We start from the raw sequence: 27996 nt of genomic DNA on the forward strand, positions 1-27996 counted from the left end.
ATGTGGGGTTCACCACTGGCCAATTTTTTCTCTTCAATGTGCTGAAGGACATAAACTACACAGCATGCATTCAGGCAAAACATTACTCTAAAATAAAAAAAAACATTGTGGATATTATCACCATTCTTGTCACATGAAAACACTTTCACTCATTTACAAACAACTTGATGTCAATTGATAAAAAATAAATTAACCGACGCTGAGTATAAATAAAGGTTTTTTAATGTCTATTTGTAATCTTACACAATAACAGGATATAGTTTATTTACCATACTTGGACTAATATTTCAAGTATGCACATAATTTATAGCATCAGATACGTCGCAGTGCTTTCTTGGCAAATGGAAGAATATTCAAAGAATAGACAGCATAGTTATCTGGAAGAATCCCATCATGCAGTGCAGTATATTGCAGATAACTTTGGTATGGTGTTGACCAAAACAAAGTGTGTTAGTTCATTTACAAAAGCAGAGAAAACAGCATCTGGATCCATGTGTATTACATACTAACCCGATACTACATATATGACAGCACAGTATACAAAGCCGAGATGAATAACTTATTCCATTGTGTTTCTTCTTTACTTTTACATTTTGTGGCATATTCAATGACATGTTTTGTGTTTTTATTTCTTCATAGTGACTGACTAACTATGAGGATGAAAATGATCGGAATGTGAACGTTGGAAATGTTCGATTCTTCTACTCTGAACAAAAATGACTTTGGGTTGTGTTTCCTGTGTTCATAAGAACAGTCCATATGAACGCACCCCTCTTGTTGTATTGGGGATAGAAACTTTCTGACACGTCCAACTTGATAAGTTGAGACATGTTTGCTGGTGTTTTTACGAGTTTCCTGTTCAGTGGATGATGATGTCATAGTATACCAATGTAATAATATACTGTAATTTCAGTAAATTCTGAATAACTTTGCCTGAGGTAAATGTTAATATTCCCATTGTCAAATATCTTGTGAATTATGTAGCCTGTGTGCTACCATTCTACATTGTTGGCTTCATGGCCTCTTGTCTTGATGGTGTTGCCAAACAAACATCATTGCTCTCACAGTTTAACTACTTGAACGCCGAACATAATGTGTACACAATTTCCAGTCTCGTGCCCAGAAGTTACATTTACAGACAAGGACATCCTTATTTCTTTGGTTAAAGGACTGACACATCGTTACATCAACATCACAAGCCACAATTGTAGCTATGACTCAACATTAAAAACCAGCTGCAGGTTTTTCTGAGGGGTGATCTTCGGTCAGAAGTTGCTTCTCTCTTTAACTACTTAATGAAAAAGTGTTTTCTGGCACTCTAAACTGAAATCTGTGGCCATTTATTAGTGTCACATTAACTGCTGGTGATAACTCTTTAATGTCATACATGTTTAGTTTTGATTGGTAAGATCTCAACAATGTGCTACTGAAGCAGGTTTACTGAATGTTCTGGATTGCTTTACATCAGTTCATGTTCCTGAAAACAAAGTTTTCTGAACTGAACAAACAACTAATGATGACAGATGCCTGAACTTTAGTTTCAGATCAAAATGCTGTTTTCTGTGCAGTTGAAAAGCAGCTGAGGAACAACACAACAGCAGCTTAAAAATCATCTGTACACATTATTACTGTAAACTACTGACCACATTAACAGCTGGTAGTTACATTCAACAGTCATTCATTATCAAAGCTGCACTCACATGGCTAACTTAAGTTTCACTTTGACTCCCTGTTACATGACTTCCTTCTGCACATTTTATTCACAGAGACAAAAACAACTCTTCTTCTGATTTACTGCCTTTTAGAGAAGACACCGCTTCCAGTTTTCGTCATTTCCATCAGTGGATTTTAAAAAATGTTTCCATCCTGAGCAACAGCAAAATATTCTTACTTCAAACATTAAATAACTACATGAATAAATACATTACAACGATGCTGTGACTCTTTCTTGTTGATGTACTACTTTTAACACCTGTCATCACTAAACCGGACAATTCTGGAGCCAATTATTTGTAGAGATTAATTTAGTTTTTCAGTTTGACACTGGATTAATGTGTAGCCCATCAGGATAATTCTTCAATGACAACAAAACATGGAAGAGGTGACTTCTTTTTATGGACCCTGGATATTTCTAATGTCCACATGTGAAGTTCTTACAGAAATCAAACACATCATTATGAACCCTCTAATCAACCTTTAGTCTCTGCTAATCAATATTTAAATATTTCTTCACAGCTAAAACATAAAAATTCATATCAACAACATCAAACAGTTTAAAAATATCAATGCTTCTGACTTTGAAAAAAAAAACTTCTATATGTTTTTTTAAGAAATCAAACTTTGAAGGGATGAGAGAATGATAAACTGGCAGCTCTGCTACTACCTCATAGAAGCCCCGCCCAACCAGAGACCAAGCCCGCCATCAGACCCAATCAAAATCTCCGCTGTGACCACAAATAAGCCCCACCCCAACCCACTTTCAGAGTCAATCTGAATGCTTCAAACAGTGCACAATATTTCATTTATTTATTATTTCATGCATCTGTTGATTGAAGTTTTGTTCTGGTGAACTCGGCCTGCGTGATGATCAGGACTCATAATTAGGATACTGAGTAGAAGGATTGTGCGAGAGCTGTCATTGACTTTATGTCCAGGCTTCCATCATTCAAACAATCATGTGCAGGTAGTGAAGATGTTGAGCTGACTGGACAAGGAGAGTGTGTGTGTTGGCAGCACATATTCACTCCAGCCATTAATAAATAAAACTATATGAAGTGAAATCGAATCTGTAAGAGGTGTCATTAGGTGGAACGATGCCTCATTTTATTTCAACAATCATCTGTTCACCACCTCACCATCTCCATCGCCACTTTCACCTGACTCCAGCTTGTATGTGTGGCTAAGAGATTACTTACAGGTGATCACATTCTCCCACCAGGTCCGAGTGTCAACCAAGCCTTGGCTTTTATGTAAAACTAGAAGATGTGAAGAGAAAACTTTTGTTTGTAGGTGATACTCTGCTGACACTACATCTTCGTCTCCTGGTTCCCAACAGATAAACAACTTATTGACCTCCAATAGCAATAAACACAATAAATTAATTGATAACCCCTGTTAAAATTCTCTGTGATAAATAGAATATAGAAAGAAAACAGCTCACAGCTGTTTGCTGCAGATTTACAGTATATCTATGTATTAACAATATTACTGTATCTTTTACAGTATTAGTATTTATTAACAGTATTACAGTATAGAGTCTGAGTGTACGGCACACACATGCAGAACAGCTGCAACACACTTTCACAATAAAACAGTTTCTTTCTGTTTGAGCGAACATGGCTTCTCCTGCAGGCTGTTTATAATAAATAATACTGTACTGTAAATTAAGTACTATACTGCAGTAATCCTGCAACAGCTCCAAACAGATAACAAAGACTGATAAACTCCAAAGAGCTGCAGGTTAAATAATAAAACATTCTTCATCGACTCTCCTGTTACATCAGTTTGACTTTAAAATCCGTGAAGAGCAACCTGTTCGTCTGCAGCACTTCTTGTTTGAACTGATGATAAACCTGTCAGCTGTTTGTTGTTCTGCTTTTAAACTGAAACAAAGTTCTGATTCAAAGAGTGCAGTTGGACCACCTAACAGCATCACTGATATGACACAGGCTCCAGGTGAACTAACAGTGTTTCTGTCACACAGGTCCTACTTCACCATATCCACGTGTTTCCATGACTACAAATCCCAGGATCCTTTCAAGTCCTTTGAAAAATTGGTATTTAGGTGAAAATGGAAGACAGAATTCACTCCAACATCTGTTATGTTAATAACAATGTGCTGTTCACTGATTGGTCAGACGGCTGTTGTGATTCATTATTGCATCTGTTTGTCTGTCAGCAGGATGACGTCTTCCTCTCTTTAGCTGATAAACAATCATGCCAGACTTCAGTTTGTTTTCTTCTTCTTGTGTTTCACTTCCTGGTTTCCTCAGCAGCAGTTTCTTGTCCACAGAAAAATAAACACTTCCCTCCCTTTACTTTACCTTTCTTTGTCCGGAAGCAGTCTCCACTGATGATGTCAGATGAGTAGACCCCGCCTCCATGATGATGTCAGATGAGCAAACTCTGCCTCCCTGGTAATGTCAGAGGAGGAGTCATCGCATACAGACTCTGCTTCCACAATGACATCAGATGAGAAGAGTCCGCCTCCATGATGATGTAGAAACAGCAGACTCCACCTCCACAATGATGTCAAAACAGCAGACTCCGCCTCCTGGATGGGCTGTTTGCTGGAAAGAAAAAAATTAATATAAAGCAACAAATTGACCTACCAAAAGTTTTACTCATTTGACTCGAAGGTTACAGTCATATGATATGACTTTCGTATACCGAAGGAGGAGTTGAATGGAGTTGTAGATGGTCGATAGCAAACGCATCAAAAGCTCAGGAACAGTCACTTAATGGCCCTTGTTATCAAACAGCTGAGTTTGTTTGTCATTTCTAACCAAAAATCGATCTGTCATTATTCTATGTCTAATTCTATGTAAATATAATTAATGAGCCCACCAACAAATTCTCTGTTCCCACGGGCGTGTTGCCAGTTTAATGGCATCCAAACAGATTTCCTGTACAAACAAGAGCCTGACGTGTTTCTGTTGTTTTTTCGTAGGCCAATACGATTCAGATTTAAGGGAATTAAACTACTGAAGTAATAAGGCAGATGTAGAATACATCTTACCTTGACTAGAAAAGAAAGACATTCTCTATGTGGATTACATGATGGTATTGCATATACATGTCCCTCGTGTCACTACATCACTGTTGTAAATAATACAGTTTTACAGGACAAACCTTTCTACTGCAATGGGAAAACTTAATGCTCCCTGTATAGCACCAAGTCAGGTAAACTGAAGGGATCTGTCCATTCAGGAAACACAAGTGATTGTGAATCAGTTTCACCTGCTTTGGTGCTAATGAAAGTGACAACAGGTGCAGTGTAGACAACAAAACAAAACAACCCTCAAAAAAGGGAATGGTTCTTCATGATATGACAACAGACAGTTGCTCTCTCCTTATCTTTCCTGACTGATTCTTCTCTAGTTTTGTGTTATGCTAGTGTCCTTGTGACTACTAGGCAGTACCTGCAGCCCAATCAGGTTACACAAGTAGTCAAGCTGCTGGAGGATGGCAGATCCATATGTGTGGTCACCAGACGATTGTCTGTCAGCACAGTCTCAAAAGCATGGAGGAGATACCAGGAGACTGGCATTTACACCAGGAGAGCTGGAAGTGTTGGGATACAAGGTTAGGGTTACAGCCAACCATACCCTGAATGCTGTTAGGTACCAGGATGACATCAACAAAGCGACTGTCAGAAATGATGCTGGTGCAGTGGATCCTGGGTTCCTCCTGGTGCAGGACAAGACACGTCCTCATGTGGCCAGAGTGTGTACGCAGTTTCCCTGATGACAAAGGCCTTGATGCCATCGACTGGGCCTCTCGTTCCCCTGACATAAATCCACTTGAGCACCTATGGTACGTTATTTGTGACGCATCCAAAGGCTTACTGTGCCATTCTCCAAATCATCAGCAGCATGCCCAGACCTTGTCACCCAGGCCCGGGGCTGCACACACTACTGAGTCACATTATGAGTTGCCTTGATGAAATTCACACAAGTTCTATCAGACTGTCATTACAATTATTTACCATGATTTTCAGTGTGATTATGAATCCAACCATTAGTGGGTTGATGATTTTGGTTTGCATTGACCGTTGTTACATCATTTTGTTGAGTCTAATTGAAGTTAATTAGACTCAAGCTTGATTCCTCAAAGGCAGGTATCTCTCAGCATAAGTTGATATACAAGAAAATTTAATTAGCAGTGATCGATACTGGCTTATTAGATGTCTGGAGAGAATTAAATCCATCACGGAGGGACTGTACATATTTCTCTGACCTTCATGCAGGATACTCCAGGTTAGATTATTTCTTTCTTTAATAAAGACATACATAGGGTTGATGACTGTGACATAGGCTGTGTGGGTCTGTCAGACCTTAGCCGTCTTTTTTTTTTTCTTTATTTGTAGGTTTTCAGTTTTATAGACAAACATCACAAACTACGTACAAAAAAAAAATCAAACAAGTGACACCAATACAAAAGGCTCTACCATTCCATATCCTCTAGAGGAAACAGACAGGAAAAGGAAAGAGGAAAAAGGAATTTAAAAAAAAACAGCACCAAAAAAAAGGTGAAACAAAAAAAACACAACAAGAACAACCCTGCACTTAAAGAGTACAACAGTTACCATAAAAAATTGGCGCCAGCTATAAGATGGAAGTTTATAGTGTGTTGCCCTGACTGAGAGAACTATCTGCGTATATATATGCATATACATACACATGGATGCACACACATGCACACAAATACACGCATGATACATATACAAATATACTGTGTCCATACATCCGCATGCACAAACACAAATGCAATTACATTAATGCTTTAGTCCACGCTCGACAGGTAAGACAGAAATGGTTGCCACATTCTATCAAAGGTCATAGAACAAAAGGAAGTAGTGTATCTAATCCTCTCAAGATTCAACACATTGGTGACCTCTGCCAGCCAAGCCCTGAAAGTAGGCACCTCCTCCTTTTTTCAAAGGGTTAGAATATTCCTCTTTGCGATGACCACACAGTACTGTATTGCCTTTTGTTGCAGAAGGGTTACAGTTAAAGGGCGACAGGTCCTGCCCAGAGTGGCAGTGTATGGGTCAGGTGCAATAACACAGTTGTGTACTTCAGAAAGGCACTTGAATCTGACCAAAACTGGTTTATTTTGGGGCAAGACCAGAAAAAGTGGCCCAAGGTGCCCTCTGCTGATTTACATCTTGGGCAAATTGGAGAGACAGTAGGATAGAAAGAGTGTAGGAGTTGTGTAGTCTGTGGATTACAACGACTCCTAGGTATTTGATTTTTACTGTAGCGATACGAAAGGGTAGGTTTTTGAGAAACAATGGGCTCAGGTCACCCTTGAGAGGCATGAACTCACTCATTTCCCAATTTATTGTGTAGCCAGAGAGTTCCCCGAATTTATTAATAAGGACTAACAGAGGAGGTAGTGATTCTTCAGGGTGGGAGAGGAACAAAACTATGCCGTCAACATAAAGCGAGATGCGGTGATCAGCCTTACCTCAAATCAGCGGGGAGATGGAGGGATGATTTCTTATGTAGCAAGGGGCTCTACAGTGCTTTCCACAAGCGCCGGCTGCCGGCCAAATAGCCGACTACACGGTTAACTCCAGCCGGCTACTTTAATGACTATTATTTTTCGATTTTAATAAAGTTAAATGTTTTTCTAACAGACTGACAATAATGTCAAACTGAACCGCACTCATTAAAATTGTGATTCACTGTGCTTGTACTGATAATAATCACAAATTACTCCGATCATCGCCGACTTCATTGATCACAAGGGAGAGAAACTCATCCGCGGCCCCGACACGCGGTGTGTGTGTGCGCGCACTCAGCGGAGTCAGTGTGTCGGCCGTCGGAGGCGAGAAGCAGGGCTCACCACAATACGCTTATTTTGTCACCGGTAATCCACTCTTCTCTTCCAGCGTCCATTTAGCAATACCTGCGACACGTGCTGGCATCAAAAAACACTGTCGGTTGTACAAATGAAACCAAACGGACTGTAAGAGTGTATTTTCATTAGTTGCTAAGGGAGAAACGTTCACTTAGTGTTTAATTGTGTAGCCACCACTGCAGACTGTGAAGGTGTCATGCACCGACAATAACATATTTACAAGCCCAGAACGCCTCATGATGCAATATTATGTGAGCTTGTATAGCCTATTATTTATTATTTTCAGTGCGCAAATCACAGTTTTTATTGGTGCATTAGCGTCTGGCATACTTAGTTACACTAATGAATAAAAGAAGCGATATTTTGTAATAATAATAATATAATATATAGAGTAGATATTGATGCTGATAATAATATTAATAATAATAATAATAATAATAATAATAATAATAGAGCAAATGTCTGAGAAATTAATATAGGCTGCCTGTTCTGCAGGCACACTTAGGCTAATAATAATAATAATAATAATGTAACATTATTATTATTATTATTACATTTAAGACCAGTGTATAAGATCGTACCCCCCCCCCGCTGGCTACTTATGTATTATGGCTGGCTAGTCTGTGTCTTAGTGGAAAGCCCTGGCTCTATAGCCAGTGCAAAAAGCAGCAGGCTCAGAGGGCAACCCTGTCGACAGGAATGATGTAATGAAAAGGAGGGTGATTTGTCATATTTGGTAGTGACTGAGGCTGACGGGTGGGCATACAGCTTTTCAACCCAGGCAGCAGAGTTATCACCTAGACCAAACTCCTTTATCACAGACAAGATATATTTCCATTCAACCTGATCAAAAGTTTTTTTCCGCATCAAGAGCTTGTATGGGGCGCGCAGGTGGTTGAGTGGTTAGAGTGCATGCCACATACGCAGCCGACCCTGGTTCGATTTCGGCCGGAGGTCCTTTGCTGCATGTCACATCCCCCTCTCTCTCCCATATTTCCTGTCTGTCTGCTGCTTAATAAAGGTGTCTATGCCAGGAAAAATCTTTAAAAAAAAAAAGAGCTTGTATGGACATTTTGGAATCTTTGCTGCAACTGGAGTACATAATGTTCATCAGTCGCCTGACATTAAAGAAGGAATATCTGCCTGGGATAAAGCCAGTTTGATCCTGATGAATTATACTTGCTATTGAGTCTGTTTGGAAGTATTTTCGTAAACACCTTAAGATCACAGCCGAGGAGAGCAACAGGGCGGTACGAGGCTGGATATGTCTCTTCCTTATCTTTCTTCAATATTAAGGAGATGTTAGCTAAATATAGAGAGTCAGGGAGTCGGCCAGTTGCATTGGAATGATTAAACATCCTTAACATGATGGGGAGACTTTGTCCATGTATGCTTTATAAAACTCTATGCCAAAATCCATCTGGACCAGCGGCTTTCCCATTAGGAAAGGAGCGTATTGACCCCACAATTTTTGGAGTTTAAATCTGTTTGTGCTGTGGGGCTTAATTTGGGTAAATGCAGAGCATGGAAAAAGTCAGAGATTTGCGAGATATCTGCAGTGGAGGTGTAGAGCTCCTCATAAAACTTACGGAAACAATCCTTAATTTCTTTCGGATCACTGGAAATGGTTCCTGTTTCGGTTTTAATTTTGCAAATTGCCCTGTTAGCCTGTATGTTTCTGAGCTGTCGCACCAAGAGTTTGTCAGGTTTATCAGCCAATTCAAAGTGTTTTTGTTTTACTTTTAATAGCATCATGCTCACTTGTTTGGATAGAATAGTGTAATATTTGAATTTAAGTTTCAATATGTCTTTCAGCGTAGAGGGTGAGACGGTTGTTCTGTAGTTGTTTTCAAGAGCTGAAAGCTTGGCCACTATTTCTGACATCTCCCTCTCTTATTCTTTTTTCAATTTAGCTTTGTACGCTATGATATGTCCTTGCATAACAGCCTTGAAAGCTTCCCAAAAAGTAAGTGTCATTGTGGGACAATAGTCTGTTATCAGGTTGGCTCGTGTTCATGTGTAGAGACCCTGGCGATACTACGAGCAAAGTTACATGTTGTGTCGAGCCTTCTTAGTGTTTTAAAAATAGCGATTTTGATGCTATGGCTAATTTGCCCCAAGCACTCCCATTGAAAATGAGTTTGACCCGAAAATGAAAATATGGTAAATCTTAAAAGTGACTCTCTTCGTAATTATGCTTTTACACGAAGGTTTGTCTCATATATGTTCACAAAAAAAGCCTAGGTAGCATTTTGGTGAGAGTTTCATTTTGATCCCTCCCCCCCATCCACTTCCCAAAACGAAGCAGAGCATAATTACCCTAATAAACATTGAGAGACAGCTGAACACTATAAGAATGTGCCTAATTACCTTAAATTTGTACGTTGATGAAGAAAACACAAAGTACTTCATAGATAGGCTCACCAAACATCCTCATCCACCCTTATATGTCCATAACGCTTACTTATATGAGCTAGTTGAGCAGTCCTTGATTAAAACAAAAAAGGGAATCCTGAGATCCACGGGTTAGGGTTGTTTTGCTCATCTGGAAATGGCAGCGTGCTGGTTGGACCGAATGGCTCAGGCCTGCTGTGTGGTAGTGGTGGGTGTAACAAACCTGTCTAGAAGATTTCGGCATCAGCCAGTTTCTGGAATATTTTCTGCTCAGTTCCAAAAGTGAAGATCATTCGCGCGGAGAAGAAGAGGCCATGTTTAACTCCTGCATCTCTCAGCTTCTTTTTGACTCTATCAAAGGCCCGGGGTTGCTCAGATACTTCAGGTGGGAAGTCTGGAAATATACAGATCCGGGCGCCGTTGTAAGACAGCAGAGACTGCAGGCGGGCGAACTTGAGAATTTTCTCCTTCTCTGGATAGTGGTGGATTTTGGCGATCACGATGCGTCGTCGCGCCGGAGAGGGCTGTGCGCCTATATGGTGAGCTCGGTCCACTTTGAGTCCGTCGGGGAAGTTATTAGTCACTAAAAGCTTCGGAAGAAACTCTGCAACGAACTGAGTCAGATTGCCCTTCTCAGCCTTTTCAGGTAAACCTGTGATTATGATGTTCGAGTGTCTAGAACGAGCTTCAAGATCAATTAGCTTCCGTTTCGTGGTGTTGTTGATTTCCATCAGCTCCGCACAGTATCCCTCCAGGGCAGTAATGCAGGTCTCGTGGTTGGAGGCACACCCCTCCAAGTCTGTGATACGTGTTGCATGGTCGGTCAGGGAGGTTTTGGACCAGTTGTAGTTTTGTGTCCAGGGTGTTGAATCTGGTCGTCATGCCCTCCTCCAGCTTCCCAATAGCTGTTAGGATGCTAGCCAGTGTGGGCTGTGGGCTTGGTGCCTCGTCTGCGCTACCGCAGTGCCGCTAGCTAGCGCGGTTTGACTGTTAGCCTCATCACATTCATCAGCTGTAAAAACAGCTTTACCGTCTTTCGTAGCAACTGGTTTTAGGTTTGCAGGTTTCCCCTTAGCCAGGTGTCTACCAGAGTTGCTCATAATTGGACCTTCGTAGTGTAAGCGTGGATTATAAATGTAATTTTATCAAGGGTGTTTTGGAGCCTCCCGAGAGAATGTCTAATCCATGCAGTGCTCGCTAGCGCCCCCCAGACAGACCTTAGCCCTCTTTACTAAAAACGGAATCTTGATTTGGACCAAAGAAATACTTTGTGGAGATTACATTCTTACATCCTAAGGGTTATATAAGATCAAATCAAGGCATATATTAAAGAGTACCTGGAACGGAATGATTATGGCCAAGTTTCCCCTCTTATACTATGGCCGCATGTAAAGCAGTTCTACCAGGCAAATAAAAACTTACAGTGCTCAATTAAAGAGGTCAGGGCAAAAAAATTAATTAACCTACAATCTGCACTGAAACATGTAGAACAGCATCACAACAACAACTACAGACAACAAACGAAATAAAGGCTTTACAAATATTATATGCCATGAATAAAAAGACATACAAAGCAATTTTGAAACATAGGAGATTCTATTCTCAGTCTGAAGTGGGTAAAGTAAAAATGGAAGATTTATTTAAAACATTGTGTCCATCTACATTGGCTAGTGAACAAAACCTAACCCCAGATCTACCAGCAATATCAGAAAAAAGATTACCCCAGACAGGTTTTCTCCAGAAAGTTACAAAGTAGTGAAGGACTGTCTGATTACACTATTTATTTTTTATAATTTATCATATTATTATTTCTGTTTTTTTATTTCTTTTATTATCCTGCGGTAACTGTTTTTGATATGTTTCTTCTGTTATAAAATCTGCTTTACCACAAATTAACCTCATGTTTACCACTTCTTACTATGTGTCTTAACTCAGCTGGATAACTTTCTGCTACACCTGTGACTTACAAAAGGCATTCATCTTAAAGACACTGAGTTATGTTTAAATTATAATATTGATTGTTTGGAACTTGTGGCTACTTAATATAAAGTACATTTCTAAAAGAATCCGCACAGAAAAACGTGTGTGTGTGTGTGTGTGTGTGTGTGTGTGTTACCTGGATCAGGTGTAGCTGTTGGCCTCATTGTTTCTTTTTCCAGTTGAATCTCTGTCAGACTGAAGATGGACGTTGCTGAAACAATGAGTCACTTTGTGATATCATAGTACACAGTGACATCACGGATTAAAACGGATGTCAAAGGACAGGTTTAAACTTACTGTCAGGAAGTGACATCACTCTGTTTCCAAGGTTACTAAAGTATGGATGATGCACTGACACGTCTGCTGAGATCCTCTTCTTCCCCTCAAACTAAAGTTTAAATAAAGTTTAAAATAAAACTTTATTGTCCAGTTCTGCTTTTTTTTAAATAAAAAAACAACAACAGGGAAATGATGATGTGCTACATCATTATCATTATCATTATTATTATTATTAATAATAGAACATTAGAGTTCTAACTCATAATTATTCAGAGTTATTGGAGTGATATATTTTCTTCATATTATTTTGAACTGGACAGAAAACACTAAAACAAAAAACGGTGAGATGTTTACTGACCTGCAGGAACTTTGACAACAGCTCCACTCCTTCACTGCTGAGCCTGAAGCACACACACATACACACACACACACAGTTACATGTGTAGTATAGTTGTGTACCTGTGGGTAGTACAGTTGTGTACCTGTGGGTAGTACAGTTGTGTACCTGGGAGTGTGGTTACTTAGTCTCTCAGCGCTGTACTGAGGGAAGTTGTAAGTCACAAACTCTTCATTAGAACTGATCCCCGGCCAGCTTTGCTCTGTGGGAGTTCCTGCTCACAAAAAACACATCAAATCGGATGCATTAGGTATACTAAAATTACACAATGTCCAATAACAATAAATGAAGCTGATCTCAGTGATGATCAGAAGTTGATTGGTTCTCACCCAGCAGTTTAAAGATGAAGTGAAGCTCCTCCTCCACTGTGGAACCAGGAAACAGAGGTCGACCAGTCACCATCTCATAGAAGATACAACCAACACCCCTACAGACAGACAGGTGGAGAGACAGACAGGCAGGTGGAGAGAAAGGTGGAGAGACAGTTGAACCCTAACCCTCACCACAGACGTAGAATATCGACACAGTCAAATGGTCACGGAGTCAACATTTAATAGTAGTAGGACTACAGTAATACTACAGTAATACTACCGTACTGACCACATGTCAATGTGAGTGGAGTAGTCAGTGCTGCCCAGCAAGATGTCAGGTGGTCGATACCACAGCGTCACCACCTCGTTAGAGTACGTCTTGGTCGGGATTGACTTGGCTCGAGCCAAACCTTAAACACACACACACACACACACCTGAGTAACATCATTAGACTATAATACATTACATTACATTACATTACATTACATTACAATGCAGCAGTCTCACTGTTTGAGACTTGCTGTCTTTCTTTGTTTTGAGATGATTTTCAAAATCCCTCAAGACTAACTGTAGGTGATTCAGATTCAAGATTTAAGATTTAAGATGTTTATTGTCATATGCACAGTAAAGACACGTTTCCCTGTACAATGAACATCTTCCTTTTGCTGTCCACAGAATGCCAACAATGTAAAAAGAAATATATACAAACAAAATATACAACATAAAGCAATGCTAAAGGCAGCATGTGAAAATGAAATAAAAAAGTTATACAACAAACAATATTAATAATAAAAGAGTGCAAATGTGAGCTGTGCAATTATACATGTGCAATATGAAAATGGAATGTAAACATTCAGGAAAGTTATATAAGGTAGACGCGATTGCAAACTCCTATGTGCTGTTTAGGAGTCTGATGGCAGTGGGAAAGAAAGAGTTCTTTAGTCTGGTGGTCTTGGACTTCACATCTCGGTACCTCTGGCCTGAGGGTAGAAGTCTGAACAGTCTGTGCTGGGGGTGGGTGGGGTCTTTAAGGTTGGAGGCAGCTCTCCTGTGAACTCTGCGGTGGTAGATGCTCTGCAGAGAGGGCATTGGAGTCCTGGTGATCATCTCAGCAGTCTTTACCACTCTCTGCAGGCATCTGAAGTTCATACCAGTAGTGCTGCCGGATCTCAGGCAACATGCCAAACGTCCTCAGCTTTCTCAGAAAATACAGCCACTCTTGGGCCCTCTTTACCAGCTGTGTGGTATTGAGCACCAGGTGAGGTCATGCCGATGTGGACGCTCAGGTATTTAAACCTGCTCACCCTCTGTACTTCAAGCTCCCAGATGTACAGTGGACGATGAGGTCTCCACTTCTTCCTCATGTCCACCATCATCTCCTTCATCTTGTCCATGTTGAGGGTGAGGTTGTTGTCTCACACCATGACACCAGACTGGCCACTTCCCTCCTGTAGGCCACTTCGTCCCTGCCAGTGATGCATCCTATCACTGCGGTGTTGTCCGCCAACTTTAGAATGGTGTTCAGTCAAGGGTGAACAGGGGTGTAGAGGATGGGTCTGAGGATGCTGACCTGTGGAGTGCCAATATTTGTGATGATGCTGAATGAAGTCCTATTTCCAATTCTGACCGTCTGGGGCCTGCCAGTCAGAAAGTCTAGGAGCCAGTCACAGAGGGTGGGGTGGGGCTGGTTGATGGTCAGGGGTCGACAATATAAATGGCCCGGTGGCCCGGATGTACTTTTAAACTGTCAGGGCCACCAGAACGCTCCAAGCACTGGCCTAGTGGGGCGAGTGAAAAATAATGCCTTGAAAAAAGATAACAAGTAAAAAATGTAATAAATCTAATTTCACGTTAATTCCCTGTGGTTTGAAATGATTTATGTGAAATCGTCTCGGTAGCTAATTACCGCTAATAGTGTTACGAGATCCTGACCTGATCAAAGACAGAGACATCTACTTTCTGTGCGCAGCGAGCGCTGTGCCCTGGGATGTCAGCACACCACCTGCAAGCAACTGCAGTGTGCACAGCTCACTCGCTCCTGCGGAACGCGTGCCGCTTTCTCACTGCTGCTGATTGAAGGTTGTCACTAGAACCGATAAGAACCTTTTTTTCGGTACCGTGAAACTTTGCCCTCAGCGCGCATCGTGTCGAGTCCTGTTGGGACCGATGCGGACGTTACACGCGAGCCAGAGCACGCGCTGGGTCTCGGTGCGGCTACAATGGAGCTCGTGGTCCTTTTATGTGAACGCGGCCAATCCTCGAGCCGCTCCAGCTGCTCGGTGTGCGCCGCAGCGGTGGTGCGCATTTAGACCATAATGCATCCATGGTTTGGAGCAGAGAAAAAACAAACGTGTGTAAACCGGAATAGAGCTGAAAAATTAAACAATGAGTTAGTTTTGCAGCAGTCTGTGGAAGCAACCTCAAATTTAATGAATGAGAACATTGAATGAATGTTTTTACTTCATTGCACAGTGGAGCTTAAATACAAGTTTGATGTGAAATAGTTATTTATTTATTTATTAAATAAAGTTGCCTAATGATTTTTTTTGTCTTTTCTTAAATCGTGGTATCAAATAACTATCGAGAATCATGGACATTTACTAGTATTGGTATCGTAGAAAGTTCTAGCCTTGACCGCAGGAATTGGCTGGGATATGTTCTTTTTCGTTTTTATGGGGATCGATACCTGACATTGTCCTGGGCCAGTGGTTAGAATGGTGGGGCCAGTGATCTTCAAAAGCGGAGCCCCGGACGGCCAGTGGCAAATTTCCCTTATTGTCTACCCCTGATGGTGCAGACCAAGTGTCAAGATTGTGGGTGAGTTTATGGGAGATGACTGTATTGAAGGTGGAGCTGTAGTCCACAAAGAGCGTTCTGATATAGGAGCGACAGCAGCGATAGCGTCTGAGGTGGACCTGTTGGGCCGCCTCTGATCATCTGCATTCAGGGTGGAGACTGACTCCTGATAAGGATTGGAAGCAGTTCATTCTGAATCTGTCTCTGACTGATTAGCCGTTTGGATGCGGCGAGGGGGGAAATTTCGCTCCGGTGCTGATCCGCTTGTGGTAGAGGCATCAGAGGCGCAGTATCAGCGAACCGAACCAGTGTGAATGGATGAGCCGGTGGCGTATCGAGGGCATGTCGATCTGACAGTCTGATAACTACACAGGTCCCTCACTCAATTACATACAGAGAAATGTCCCGCAAAGCAACGTTACAGAACAAAACAACAGTAACGTAGTAACTGTAACTGTCTTTGGAAACTTATGAGGAAAAGAATACTGCAGTTACACGTGAAGAAGTGTCTGTCCTCCTGTCTGTCCTCCTGTCTGTTCTACCTACTCTTCGTCACATTTCGGCCCGAAAAACAGTGTCTGTCACCGGCAGAAAACATTAACTCAGAAGTGTTTGTCTCCTTCACTGTTGTGTTGTTGTAGTAACTGTTGTCATGTTGACCGTCAGCCCTCCAGACTGATACTTCAGTGAACTTTCCCCCAAAAAACAGTCTCCCTCCCCATCATGACGTGTACCATCACGCCTCTTTAGGAGCCGCTCTGAATTACACAGCGATTACTGAGTGCAGTTAGAAATGCTCAATTCCGTTCTTTTCCCTGTCAGCTCTCGATAATAATTGTTGTAAACTGGTAGGTAAGACAAATATGAACTTTGATTGCATTTCCATAGAGTAATAATCAGACATTTTCATCCTTGAGCTGCGGGACTCTACTGCACTTGGTAATCGACTCGTCAGGGCTTCCCCACAACAGGAAGCTGCTGCAGGAGAGTGGTGAGCTGTGTTGTTTTTTCGAGAGAAATCTATCAAAGTTAGCAGATGTTTGATGCCTCGAACTATGTGCTGGGACCCTATTTGTACTGTTGCTGAAGTTTGGTGCTGTTCTGAGTATTATATGTGGCTATGAGTGGCTTTTTGATGGTGGTTTCTTGTTGGAGGCATAGACTGCAGTGTATTGTTATCATGCCGTCTTTTCTGAGGTTGCTAAAACTAAATAAACTAGCCGTTGGAAAACTTGATCTCTCGAGGGGGGTCTTACTCGGTGTCACGGTGTGTTAGACCATGGATTAAACTTACGCCGGAATATCCCTTTAAAGAACATTACTCATCCTCAAGTAGTTGGGTCTGGGGACTGGTTGCAGAGGTCTGGGGACTGGTGGCAGAGGTCTGGGGTGTGGTGGCCGAGGTCTGGGGACTGGTGGCAGAGGTCTGGGGACTGATGGCAGAGGTCTGGGGACTGGTGGCAGAGGTCTGGGGGCAGAGGTCTGGGGACTGGTGGCAGAGGTATGGGGACGGGTGGGAGAGGTATGGGGTGTGGTAGCAGAGGTCTGGGGACTGGTGGCAGAGGTCTGGGGTGTGGTGGCCGAGTTATGGGGACTAGTGGCAGAGGTCTGGGGACTGGTGGCAGAGGTCTGGGGTGTGGTAGCAGCAGTCTGGGGACTGGTGGCAGAGGTATGGGGTGTGTTAGCAGAGGTCTTGGGACCGGTGGCAGAGGTCTGGGGTGTGGTGGCCGAGGTATGGGGACTGGTGGCAGAGGTCTGGGGACTGGTGGCAGAGGTCTGGGGACTGGTGGCAGAGGTCTGGGGACTGGTGGCAGAGGTCTGGCGTGTGGTGGCCGAGGTCTGGCGTGTGGTGGCCGAGGTCTGGGGACTGGTGGCCGAGGTCTGGGGACTGGTGGCCGAGGTCTGGGGACTGGTGGCAGAGGTCTGGGATGTTGTAGCAGAGGTCTGGGGACCGCTAGCAGAGGTCTGGGGACCGGTGGCCGAGGTCTGGGGACTGGTGGCAGAGGTCTGGGGTGTTGTAGCAGAGGTCTGGGGACCGGTGGCCGAGGTCTGGGGACTGGTGGCAGAGGTCTGGGGTGTTGTAGTAGAGGTCTGGGGACCGGTGGCAGAGGTCTGGGAGCTGGCTCCATGTTAACAAGTGTCCATGAAACAAGCAGGAAACAGGAAGTGCACTCACCAAAGTCTGCCAATTTAAGCTCTCCTCGCTCATTGATCAGCAGGTTCTGCGGTTTCAAGTCTCGGTGGAGAACTTTTCTCCGATGACAGTATGACAAACCACGCAGCAACTGGAAAAGAAAGAGCTGGGGAGAGAGAAACCACATGTCACTGAAAAATAACAGAAACTGGATAAACACAGATACCAAACATGGAAATGAAGGAGGATTCATTGATTTTTTTTTTTTTTAATTTAGCAAACAACAACAGATGAGCAACAGGTGTCAGGCAGTAACAGACACATGAACATTGTTCTCACTTTGACGTTGTGAACATGGATGGTGTTTCCACAGTCGTCAAGATACTGTTTCAGATCTTTGTCCTAAAACACACAAAAAAATATTTTAAAGGATCAATACACCAAAAAATATGTACCGTGTGTGTGTGTGTGTGTGTGTGTGTCTCACCAGATACTCAAATACCAGTGTGAGGGATTTCTGCGTGTGAATGATGTCATGCAGCGTGACGATGTTGGCGTGTTTAAGATCCTTCAAAAGTGACACTGAGGGAGAAACCACACATTAATAATCTCACACACAAAGATACTGATAATGTAAATACTGTACTTCTACTACTGATGCTGCAGTTAAATGTCTCCTAACACATGGTGCTGTGTCTTCATTCTCACCGAAGCCTCATGTAACTCACCATGCTGAGCTAATATCCCCTTAGCTTTATCCCTCGTAGAGGGAAAAATAGTGACTGTAATGATTTGGGATCCTGAACTAACCTCAATCTTCAAATATCATCCATGAATATATTATTAGCAAAGTGAATGTCCCCATTGTGGGACAAATAAAGCCCATCTGCACTAAACAACAAGCTAACTGTTAGCTTGCTAGCTGTCTTTCAAGGATGTTTTCCTGACACATCACCTCCCCATTCAGATGCTTGTAACTACTACAGCATCTGCATCTGCACATCTGCAACTGCACCTTCTCTGATAGCAGTACACGGAGCGCCTTCTTCATGTTCTAGTCGAATTTCCTTCAGAGCCACCAGGTTATCAGTCAGTTTACTGCGACCTTTATACACTGTAGCATAGGTCCCCTACAGACAGACAGGGAAACAGAAAGGTGGAGAGGGAGACAGGTAAGAGAGATATCCATTATCAGCATTTTTATTAAATCCTGCTGGGAACTGTCCCAGCTGCCTTTAAACATGCTGTGGTCAGGCCCCTTTTTAAAAAGCCTAATCTTGACCCCTCAGTGTTATCAAATTTTAGACCGGTTTCCAATCTGCCCTTTCTTTCTAAGGTTTTAGAAAAGGTTGTTTTTATACAATTACAGTCCTTTCTGGAAGACAACTCTGTTCTTGAAAAATTCCAATCTGGGTTTAGGTCTCGTCACAGCACCGAGTCTGCACTGTTAAAGGTTCACAACGATATTGCTCTGTCTGTGGATGCCAAGTGCCCCGTTGTCTTAGTGCAGCCTTTGACACGGTGGACCATTCAGTCCTCCTGTCACGTGTAAATAATTATGTTGGCATCCACGGCACTGCATTGAAGTGGTTTACATCCTACTTGTCCAGTAGAACCTTCTCCGTCATGGTTGGTGACCTGTCCTCGTCCAGTGCTCCTCTCTCCTGTGGACTCCCACAAGGATCTATTCTTGGCCCTATCCTCTTTTCATTGTACATGTTACCACTTGGGTCAATTATAGCCAGGCACAACCTCTCTTTTCACTGTTATGCAGATGACCTACAAATCTATCTGCCAGTGAAGCCAAATAGTAACAGTGCACAGTGTTCTTTGTTTGATTGTATTTCTGATGTTAAGCAGTGGTTGGCCCAAAATTTTCTTCATTTAAATGATGATAAAACTGAATGTATTGTGTTTGGGGATACTGTGACGGCTGGCTTTGGCACCTTGTCTTCAAAACTCAGTTCAACCATCAGAAATCTGGGAGTGACCTTTGACAGTCATCTGAGGTTTGACAAACAAATCGGCAGTGTTGTCAGGACTGGTTTCTTCCAGTTACGTCTTCTGGCCAAAGTTAAAATGTTTTTAAGCCGTCACGACCTCGAGAAAGTCATCCATGCTCTAATAAGTTCAAGGCTAGACTACTGCAATGCACTTTATGTTGGCGTCTCCCAGTCTTCTCTTAATCGCCTTCAACTTGTGCAAAACGCTGCTGCCCGTCTTTTAACCAACACTAACAGACGTGTGCACATCACTCCTGTTCTTAACTCCCTTCATTGGCTTCCCGTCCTTTATAGAATTGATTTTAAACTTTTAATGTTTGTTTTTAAAGCTCTTAACGGCCTCGCCCCATCGTATTTATCTGAGCTTTTAACTGTCCGTAATCCTGGTAGAGCTCTGAGGTCAACTAACCAACCATTGCTGGAAGTGCCCAGGTCAAAATATAAACACTGGGGTGACCGAGCATTTTCTGTTGCTGCTCCCAGGCTCTGGAATAAGCTCCCCGCAGAGATGCGTGTTATTTCTGACCTGGGCCTCTTCAAATCTAGGCTAAAAACCTATTTATTTAGGATGGCTTTTAATACCCAGTAGCGTGATGACATTTTTTATCTTATTTTATCTTATTTGATTTTGCTGTATTTTATTGCTTTCACTGTTTTCATTGTTTTAATTGTTTTTTATTTATTCTTTTTACTTATTACCTGCTGTAAAGCACTTTCTGCTGTAAAGCACTCTGAGTCCTGCTGGTCCAGGACCACAGCTGTGGACCCGGACAGTGATGTCACACCTCACTATCAGTCCGTAGATAGTGAGGTGTGACATCATCAGGCTTGTCCTCACCTCTCCCAGTTTGTCCAGTTTGATGTATGTCTCCAGTTTCCCGAAACCAATCTCTGACTGCAGACAGACAGACAGACAGACAGACAAGTAGCCAGACAGAAGAGGGTTAATAATAACAATAATAATAATAATACATTTTATTTGTTTGATGGCGCCTTTCAAGTCACCCAAGGTCACCTTACATAGGATAATATAGGATTATATAATATATCACAACAAACCCTTGAAGCTCCTAAATAACAGAATACATTAGAAAACAGATATACCAGAGACACTCTGCGCAGTCGCCTGCTGATTGGCTGCTCAAATAGAGCTGGACCAATAAGATTAAACTTCTCCAGGTAACCATCTGGAAGACGAATGTCCGCCGGTAATGAGAGACGTTTGTTAATGTCCTGAAACACAACAAAGAGAGACACACAAAATATAGACTATTACAATACAATACAGACAAGACAAAGTAGAACATAGAACTATGTGATTGTTATAATTGTTGTTTCCCTTTAATAATTGCATTGGAACTGCTTTCTCTATACCTTGACTCTACAAGTGATATCTCCAAAAATGTTCACAGCTGTGCAAAACATATGGTAATAATAATAATAATAATCACAACAATAATAATAATAATAATAATAATAATAATAATAATTCATCATCAAGATAAAATAACTGCTGTCGTATTAAAGGATTAGTCTGCACCGTGAAGAGGGAAAACTGAAACAAGTAAAACATAATTGAGGCTTTAAAATGTAATTTAATCTGCTTTACTCTCTGGGTTTATTTGAGGTGGGTCATCAGTGACACTTGGAACAAGGCGAGTATAAAATTCTCTACGGAACAAACTCAATACAACAAAAGTGATTTCATCTGAATTTTCCAACTGGCACAAATCCAACGAACAAGCTTCTGAAAGTAAATCTAATTTCTCTCCATTTTGGCCTTGGATTGTGTCAAATGCAACATAGCTCCACATGGTGAGGATCAGCTGCTGTCAGTGTGGAGCTGAACATCAAGTGAACAGCACCTGGGGGGTATTCCAGAAAGCGGGTTTAGTGAAAACTCTGAGTTTGTTAACCCTGAGATGAGAGAAACTCTGAGTTTTCAGTTCCGGAAAGAGAGGTAAGTTAAACTCTGGGTCTGTTACTGCGGTAAGTGACTCTGTGAACAGAACCTGCTCACTGGAGGTTCACCTGAAGAAACCCTGAGTCTGACGGAGCTGTCTGACAGCGGCTGTCCTTCCCTTCTCAGTCCAGTCATGTTGAAACAGAAATAATTCACGCAGTTTTACACCAGGAGGAGAATTTAGATTCATTTAGATGAGCTCTCACTCCCTGACGAGGACTGAACCGAACAGCAGACGCTTCTCATCAGTCCGTCATTTATATTCTCCGGCTGCACAGCGAATATCAGGCTACACGTCATCGCTGACGTGCTCTCACATCTGAACAATCCTCTTCGTTTCTGTTGTTTTTTTAAATCACTTCGCAGGTTAATCAATCACCTTCCAGCAGCCAGAAAAAGTAAAAATAACTCACATTTCATTTGGCTTTCTTTATTTCCCACAGATAACTACAAAAGTAACCATCAGAAGAGCCTGTTGTAGTTTTTCCAACAACATATTTTCAAAGTCCGTGTTTCTAGTTTGCTGCCGCATTGAGTATAAGATGAAATGACTTCTAGTTGAATGTGTAGACAGTAAGTGTGTGTCTGCCTCTAATGTTGGGTCCTGGGGGTGAGTGACGCCCTCAGCCTCTGCTCACTCAGCGACCTGACTCAGGACCAGCTCCTCTGTGACCTGACTCAGGACCAGCTTCTCTGTGACCTGACTCAGGACCAGCTCCTCTGTGACCTGACTCAGGACCAGCTCCTCTGGTCACCCAGCGACCTGACTCAGGACCAGCTCCTCTGTGACCTGACTCAGGACCAGCTCCTCTGCTCACCCAGCGACCTGACTCAGGACCAGCTCCTCTGCTCACCCAGCGACCTGACTCAGGACCAGCTCCTCTGCTCATCCAGCGACCTGACTCAGGACCAGCTCCTCTGCTCACCCAGCGACCTGACTCAGGACCAGCTCCACTGCTCACCCAGCGACCTGACTCAGGACCAGCTCCTCTGCTCACCCAGCGACCTGACTCAGGACCAGCTCCTCTGCTCACACAGCGACCTGACTCAGGACCAGCTCTGCCTCTGTCGGACGTGCTGCAGGCGGAGGTGAGCACCACTTCATGTTCAACTACTCAACTACTTGGTGGTAAAAGCTACTACAAGTTAAAATATCCACTGAATACAGTTTTACTTTAATATGTGAAATAAAACCAAAGTGAGGAGCCATCGTGTGACTTTTTATATTTCTTTTTTAGCCGATTAAATTAAATAAAACAGCCTAAAATAAAATAAAATAAAACACTGAACAACATTCAACCACTTCCTAAAAGGCTAATATAAAAGAAAGTGATGTTTAAGACGACCGCATCTAAAACTCTGTCAGTGATTTTTATTACGGCCGCAGCCGTGTTACTTTTTTCCCCAGAAAATGTCTGCTTCCTGTTTTCTCCCCTGTTGCCATGGTGAATCACTGTATCGGAGCTCCATTGATGATGATGGCTTTTTACTAGTCGTCAGGCACGAGCTCAACTCAGAGTTTACATACTCAGAGTCGACTTACCTAACTCAGATCAGCTGTTCTGGAACTGAAAACTCAGAGTTTCACTTCACAGGGTAAGTCAACTCAGAGTTCAGGGTTAAACTCAGAGTTTGTTGAACCTCCTTGCTGGAACACCCCCCAGGTGTTCAGCATTGGTAAATATTGCTCACACCTGCCAAGACCAAGATGAGGCACAACAACAAGCTTTCAATAAACAGAGAGTGTTCAGAGGACAGACATCACCTAGAAAACACCTGAAACACCTGGAACAGCTGGGACACCTGAACAACTACAACACCTAGGACATCTGAAACACCTGAAACACATGGGAGACCTGCAAGATGGAGTCTGATGTGCTTTACTGCTGGTGTAAGTTACTGTAACGAAGTAAGTGTGTGTGTGTGTGTGTGTGTGTGTGTACCTCAGTAGAGATCTTCTTGTTTCTCAGCCTCACTCTGACTGGACTCTGAACACCATCTGAAGAAGAAGCTGGATCACTTTCACCATCTGAACTCATCTTCACATCCTCATGGACGATCTCTGAAAACACACACACACACACAACCACACTAATGACAGCAGATAGTTTGATATTTGTATGTGTATTTGAAGTATTAGTACCTAGTCGTGCAGTGTGGTTCAGGTAGGAGCTCAGACTGCGTCCAAGGCCTCGAGGTTTCCTCAGCGAGCTGCTGTACGACTGAAGGAGAGACTGAACTGAAGACGACGAACCCCGAACCTTCAAACTTCCAGAAGAACCACGAAGAGACACCACCTCTGATGGGAGGATGACGGAGGTGTGAGGGACAGATGACAATAGATGAGGGGGAGATGAACATTTACATTTAGGAGGAGGAGAAGGTTTCAGAGGTTAATCAGCTGTACACTACACCTGTATGAATTATAACCTGATATCAACTGACAGCTCACTGTGTCACAGGTAGAGGTGACACCTATACCTGAGGTAAATCTGTGGTTAGTGATGTCACTTCAGGTTTACTCAGGTTTTCAGTGTTATGAAGCTGGTTTACTTCTAACCAGGGGACATCGCCATGGTAACTGATGATGCACATCTAACCAACTCTGGAGCAGGTCATCTTCCAGATAACTCCCATAAAACCACCTTCTGACTAATCAGTCCTCTGGAAAAGGACATCATCAGCTTGTTGTTCAGCTTTTTGATCGTCTATATTAGGGATGCACCGAAATGAAAATTCTTGGCCGAAACCAAAAACCGAAAATGAGGAAACCAAGGCCGAAAACCGAAAACTGAAACACAGAAAGAAATTATTATGCTAATTATTAGGGGTGTCAACGTTTACAATTTTTTCTACACGTGTAAACGGGGCTTCTAACCGACGTGTACCCGGTTACACGTCGGAGATTTATGATCTCTTTCTATCGCAGTTGCGGTAGCACCGATGCCAGCAGCAGTCTCTTCCTCCAACTTGTTCGGGTGTTTCCATCGCAGGTGGTTTAGCATGGATCCCGTGCTGTTGTTGTAAGCCAACTTTGCCTGACATAGCCTACACTCAACTTGATTTCCACTGGCAGTTTGTTCAAAAAACACACAGTGCTCCACTTGTTGGCCGCCGCCATCGCGTCCCCCAGTCAACTTGAAGTGACGTGGCGCGACACTGGCTGTGGGTTTTTTTTGGGTTTTTTTTTATATCAATGTAACATTGTGCCCCATTCATCTATTATGTATGCGGATAACTGCGCTAGTGGGAACATTTAATTGTATAGTTAGTTAATGTTATTATCTGAAGCTTTCAGGCAACATTATCTTACTTTCACTTTTAAAAATTGCGTCCGTCCAATTTTCCTTCGGCCGTCGGTATCAATTTATAGCGGGTCGGCTCTGGTACGTAATGTAATCTGTGCTACTGTCGGAAAACGGGTCGGATGCGGTGACCCGTGCAGGACTCTGGTCTAAGTGACCATTTTAATCCTCTAGCCAATTATCAAGCTAAATATCCAACATGCTAGTTAACGTCAAAGACTGTGGTGGAAGACGACGGTAAAATATTTCCACTGGATTTATTTATGCCTGAATTTTTAAGGTGTGGCGCTTTTATTTTGCCGTGGCAGTGCGCCACAGTAAATTACATGTAGAGGAAACCCTGAATAGTATATATATTGATGAGAAGTGAACAAGGAGGAGGAGGAAACGGTTATTGATTTTTCTAAACGGTAATGATTTGTTATCCGTGTATCCGTTTACACGTGTAGACGTTGACACCCCCACTAATTATTAGTACCATTGCATTTATGGCTATGACTGTGCACTAATCTCAATAAAATCAAGGCATTGCAATTCAAAGAATAAATCAATTACAAAAGCATGAAAATATTTATTTAGGACTGACATTACAACAATGCACAATATAAAATTAAATTCAGAATAAAATGTCTAACTTGACCCCACTCGTGTACATTAAATAAATAATAATGTACAGGCCTATAACTGACTGAACTGCTGAAAGTTAAATAAAAATGTTAACATATTTGCATTTAAGTCAAGTGCATTTTAAAATTTTCTCTGTAGGACTACCTATTATTTGGTGCACTCTCTTGCAGGATCTTATTGAACATATCAGACAACGAGGGTGCATGCCCCTCATCAGGTGCAGAGAGACGAGTCCTTTTTTCTGCGCTCTGCTCTCCTTCTCCTGCTCTTTGTGCTTCTCCGTCTCCAAGCCGGTTCTCCGCATCGATCGCGGCCTGGATCATTTCTCGTGCGCGCTGCTTTAATCCCACATCCAAGTAATGATCTTTATAACGCGGATCAAGTACAGTTCCGATGAGGTGCAGAGGATCCGAATAGATCTCAGTGAAACGTGTGCTGACAGACTCTAAGAGTGTACTTTTCATTGTTTTCACTCCATGGTCCGTCTCAACCTCTTTGCTTAGAAGACGCTTTAGTGCTGTGAAGTGAATGTCGTGGGGAGCTCATGATCTGCGCTGTATGCAGCTAAGACTCGTGGGTCTTCCTCAGATATATTGAAATACGTCCACACCGCATACATGTTGGCGCTTATCCAGACAAGCGTGTGCTTTTGTTTGTGTAATCACAAATTTCTGTTTCGGCCATGTTGTTTCGGTGATAAAAGTATTTCGGTTGGCCTTATATACGGTGCATCCCTAGTCTATATGAGAACTCACCTGTGGCAGCTTCTTCAGTCAGTGTGACAAGTGACTGTGTTCAGTCTGCAGTATGTGTTTAACTCATATTACAGTTTATATATTCTGCCCTGCAGATGCTGGAAACTCCTCCCTTTGGGGTTGACTTATTGAGTTGATAATCAGACACAGGTGTCTGTTGTGTTTTGCTGTGTCCCAGTTCAGGGTCTGCATCCTTCGGAGGAGCATTTGAAGCCCAATTATGCCACAACGCCGTGCGAAGGCTGACCCAATTCAAAGGCTCCTCTAAATGCTCCTTCTTTTCCCTCTTTCTGGAGGATGCACAGCTGCGATCCTTCACGGACTCACATATCCCAAGATTCTTTGCGCGCCGGAAAAAGAAGAAAGACAGAAACAAAATGGCGACATCGCGTGGCGTAGATCGTCACTGTTGCAGGCCTGGGCAGCAGAAATCGTGACGTAAGGGCACAGCCTTCAAAGGTCTCTTCGAAGACCGCAAAGGCTGGGTCCTTCGAAGGATGCAGAACCAAAATTTGGACACAGTGTGCGTCTTACCTGAGTCACTGTGTGATGTCACTTCCTGGTTGATTGTGTCACTCAGCATCCTGTCCCCTCCCCCAGCCCCTCCCCTCCCCAGAGTGACTGACAGCTGCCGTTTGATCTTCCTCATCCTCTCCATTAGGGGGGGACGGGGGGGCAGAGGGGGGTGTGATGCTGAGGGGGGCAGAGCAGCCAGCCTGGAGACCACACCTGGACAGGTAAACAGGAAATGAAAGCTAGAAAATCGTTGTCATCATCATCACCACCAACAGCATCATGACAGCTAACATGTTAACACCTGACTTTCACGCAGGTTATCTACCTGACAGCTAACATGTTAACACCTGACTGACACGCAGGTTATCTACCTGACAGCTAACATGTTAACACCTGACTGACACGCAGGTTATCTACCTGACAGCTAACATGTTAACACCTGACTGACACGCAGGTTATCTACCTGACAGCTAACATGTTAACACCTGACTGACGGTTGCATTCCATCACTGCCTGGTGTTTTTGTGTTTAGGAGCTAGCAGCTAGCAGCTAGTGTTGCCTGTGGTCTTGTCCTATGGCCTTGATACCGTCTATATTCTGTGTTTTCTCTCTGCATGTTCCGTCAGTGTGAGGACGGGACCCGTCTATTTCCTGCAGTGTGATAAACAGCAACGGAGGCGGAGCGGGTTTATCTCTGCAGCAGCTGCTCCGTCAACAGCTCCGTCATTTTGTCATGAAACGGTTTCTCGTTTTCACATTAAGCTCGGCGGTGTGTGTTACTTACCGGGAGGTTTTGTCCCGGCGTGTCCCGGGCTATCTTTGGCTCGGTTCAGTGTGACTGAGTTTCGGGTCTTTCTGGCTCCCAGTAATCTGCAGCCATGTTGCTGCTCCGCTCAGCTCAGCTCAGCTCCGCCGTTGCGTCCTGACGGAGACGCTCACGGTGTCGAC

General features: G+C 42.9%; 1 protein-coding gene across 1 annotated transcript; it reads right to left on the reverse strand.

Moving 5' to 3' along the window:
* Positions 1-239: 239 nt before the first annotated feature.
* cdk16 (cyclin dependent kinase 16) lies at positions 240-27987 on the reverse strand. Its single transcript, XM_030422425.1, has 17 exons — positions 27833-27987; positions 27067-27261; positions 23989-24144; positions 23789-23907; positions 20987-21115; positions 20721-20777; positions 18895-19009; positions 18367-18461; positions 18219-18281; positions 17922-18045; positions 13238-13358; positions 12967-13064; positions 12746-12851; positions 12599-12641; positions 12259-12349; positions 12098-12172; positions 240-4289 (listed from the first exon to the last, which is right to left on the reverse strand). The coding sequence occupies exons 2-17, from the start codon at positions 27188-27190 to the stop codon at positions 4252-4254; spliced, it is 1554 nt and encodes a 517-aa protein (XP_030278285.1). The 5' UTR covers positions 27191-27261; positions 27833-27987; the 3' UTR covers positions 240-4251.
* Positions 27988-27996: the final 9 nt, after the last annotated feature.

The sequence above is a fragment of the Sparus aurata genome, chromosome 7 (genome assembly GCF_900880675.1).
Source record: "Sparus aurata chromosome 7, fSpaAur1.1, whole genome shotgun sequence".
Lineage (NCBI taxonomy): Eukaryota > Metazoa > Chordata > Actinopteri > Spariformes > Sparidae > Sparus > Sparus aurata.

Excerpts from the sequence above, each read along its gene's own strand:
- cdk16 (XM_030422425.1), bottom strand. The coding sequence starts at position 27,190 with ATGGAGAGGATGAGGAAGATCAAACGGCAGCTGTCAGTCACTCTGGGG. Across the intron at positions 24,145-27,066 it reads GACATCACACAGTGACTCAG|AGGTGGTGTCTCTTCGTGGT; the intron begins GTAAGACGCACA and ends TCCTCCCATCAG. Across the intron at positions 13,359-17,921 it reads GCTTAAATTGGCAGACTTTG|GTTTGGCTCGAGCCAAGTCA; the intron begins GTGAGTGCACTT and ends TGTGTGTTTAAG.